This window comes from Cynara cardunculus (assembly GCF_001531365.2).
Source record: "Cynara cardunculus var. scolymus isolate 2C chromosome LG 4, CcrdV1, whole genome shotgun sequence".
Taxonomy (NCBI): domain Eukaryota; kingdom Viridiplantae; phylum Streptophyta; class Magnoliopsida; order Asterales; family Asteraceae; genus Cynara; species Cynara cardunculus.
Window position 1 is genome coordinate 16,868,813 of NC_037531.1, and position 1,937 is coordinate 16,870,749.

Sequence of the window (1,937 nt, forward strand, 5' to 3'; positions counted from 1 at the left end):
TTTTTGTCAAATGCTTTATAATATAGTATAGACTAGAAGGGTACTCGCGCAATGTAGCAAGATAAATCTTCATTTTAATGTTTAGTTTTTATTATGTCTCTATCGATATGATACGATTTTATATGATTTTGAGAAAGCGATAATGTTTTTAACTTGAATGAAATATAAATTTGAAGATAACATAAAATTAAAAAAAAAAAATTAAATCGATAGTAGTATCAAATTAATTATTTAATAGTTATCATTTTTTGTGTAACTTCTTTAATTTAATTTTTTATTATAATTTAATTTAGATTTAATAACAAAGTAATTTATTTTTTATTTAATAATATAATTTTTTATAAAGATAATAATTAAACGCTTTGTTAAAACTCAATCATTATCTTTATTATATTTTAGACTTTCTATATTTTAAATGAATATTTATTCTGTATTTGATTATATTTATCTGCAGTTAGTTACATAAATTTAAAAATATGGGTTTAATAAGTTGTACCTACGGTTTAATATATTGGTTGGCTTGGTGAGGGTGATGGCCATGCCATTCCTTATCCTTCCTCTTTTGCCTTTAAAAAAAAAAGTTGTACTTATGCAAAATTATTTGTAATCTTGAATATCAACTAATATGCATCAACATATAGTAATTCATACATAAAAAATAGTTTTAAGAGTTTTTGTCAAATGTTTTATAATATAGTATAAATATAGATTTTTTATAACGACAATAATTGGTATTTTGTTAGAATTCAATGGCTATCTTAAATATATTTTAGATTTTTATATTTAAAATAAGATATATATCCAATATTTGATTATGCTTATCTGCAATTAGTTATATAAATTCAAATGTTGAGCTTTAATAAGTTGTACATACGCACAATTTACTTGTAATATTGAATTTTAAGTAATATGCATCAATAAACAATACTTAATGCATACAAAATGGGTTTTAAATTTTTTGTCAAATGCTTTATAATATAGTATAGATATTCAAACTTATACTATAAAAAAATAATTTAAGAAAATGATAAAATAATCAAAATGTCCTCACATAAAAGGGCACCTAACGGAGGTGGGTTAACGGAGTTAGGTGCGTAACATAAGTGAAACTATAGGAATGCTCCTTGTAATTATTTCACTCAAGGGACCCAATCTATAATATTAATATAACCACAGGGACCAAAAAGTAATTTACTCTACCAGGCAATATATTCCCACAAAGAGGGATTTGAGGTTCTGCGTTTGCGTTTTCTGTGCTTCATTCTCACACCCTCGCCTCTGCAACAACCGAAGTTCCAAATCCAGACATATTTAGGGTTTTATAATCCTCATTAACACCAATGGCATCTCATTCTCATATCGATGACGTAAGTAATAGATTATAGGGTTTTGTTGTGTTAAGTTTAGTGCAATATTCTCTCAATAGCATTATTCGTGGAGGATTTGTTTTCTAATGAATGGAAATCGCAGGATGATGATTTCGGTGGTGATTTTCCTGGAGCAAACCCTACGAGGGTCTCAGGTATGAGTTAATTTTTGAAACTATAACTAGTAGTGTGCTTGAATTAGTATAACTGCTTGCGTTTTACGTTTCGATTTCATAATGTGATTCCAGGCACTAAGAGGGCATTTGGAGATCTTGATGATGACGAAGATGATATTTTTGGCTCCAAAAAGGTTTATATTTTGTTTTTAGTCGATTCTCGTGTTTTATTTGTTATCAATTTATACTACTTCATTACTACAATTGAAAGATGCATTGTAAAAGAGACGAGTTTATCTGTATGTATATGTCCTAGATTGCGGACTTTAACTTTGGAACCGTGGGAGGATTTCGCTGTTATGTACTCATAGACGTTGTTTCAAACTGAGGGGCTGTTTGGCAGTTGCTGAATGATTTAGTTCAGAATAGTTAAGAGGTTAGAATGGCTAAGAGG

At 28.1% G+C, this 1,937-nt stretch overlaps 1 protein-coding gene across 1 annotated transcript in view; it reads left to right on the forward strand.

The window, feature by feature from the left end:
• Positions 1-1,253: 1,253 nt before the first annotated feature.
• LOC112511326 (FKBP12-interacting protein of 37 kDa) overlaps positions 1,254-1,937 on the forward strand; it is a 10,303-nt gene continuing 9,619 nt past the window's right edge. The window contains exons 1-3 of the mRNA XM_025116909.1: positions 1,254-1,367; positions 1,471-1,522; positions 1,616-1,677. Coding sequence (XP_024972677.1) covers positions 1,341-1,367; positions 1,471-1,522; positions 1,616-1,677 — 141 coding nt within the window. The 5' untranslated portion in view covers positions 1,254-1,340. The remainder of the gene's footprint in view (positions 1,368-1,470; positions 1,523-1,615; positions 1,678-1,937) is intronic.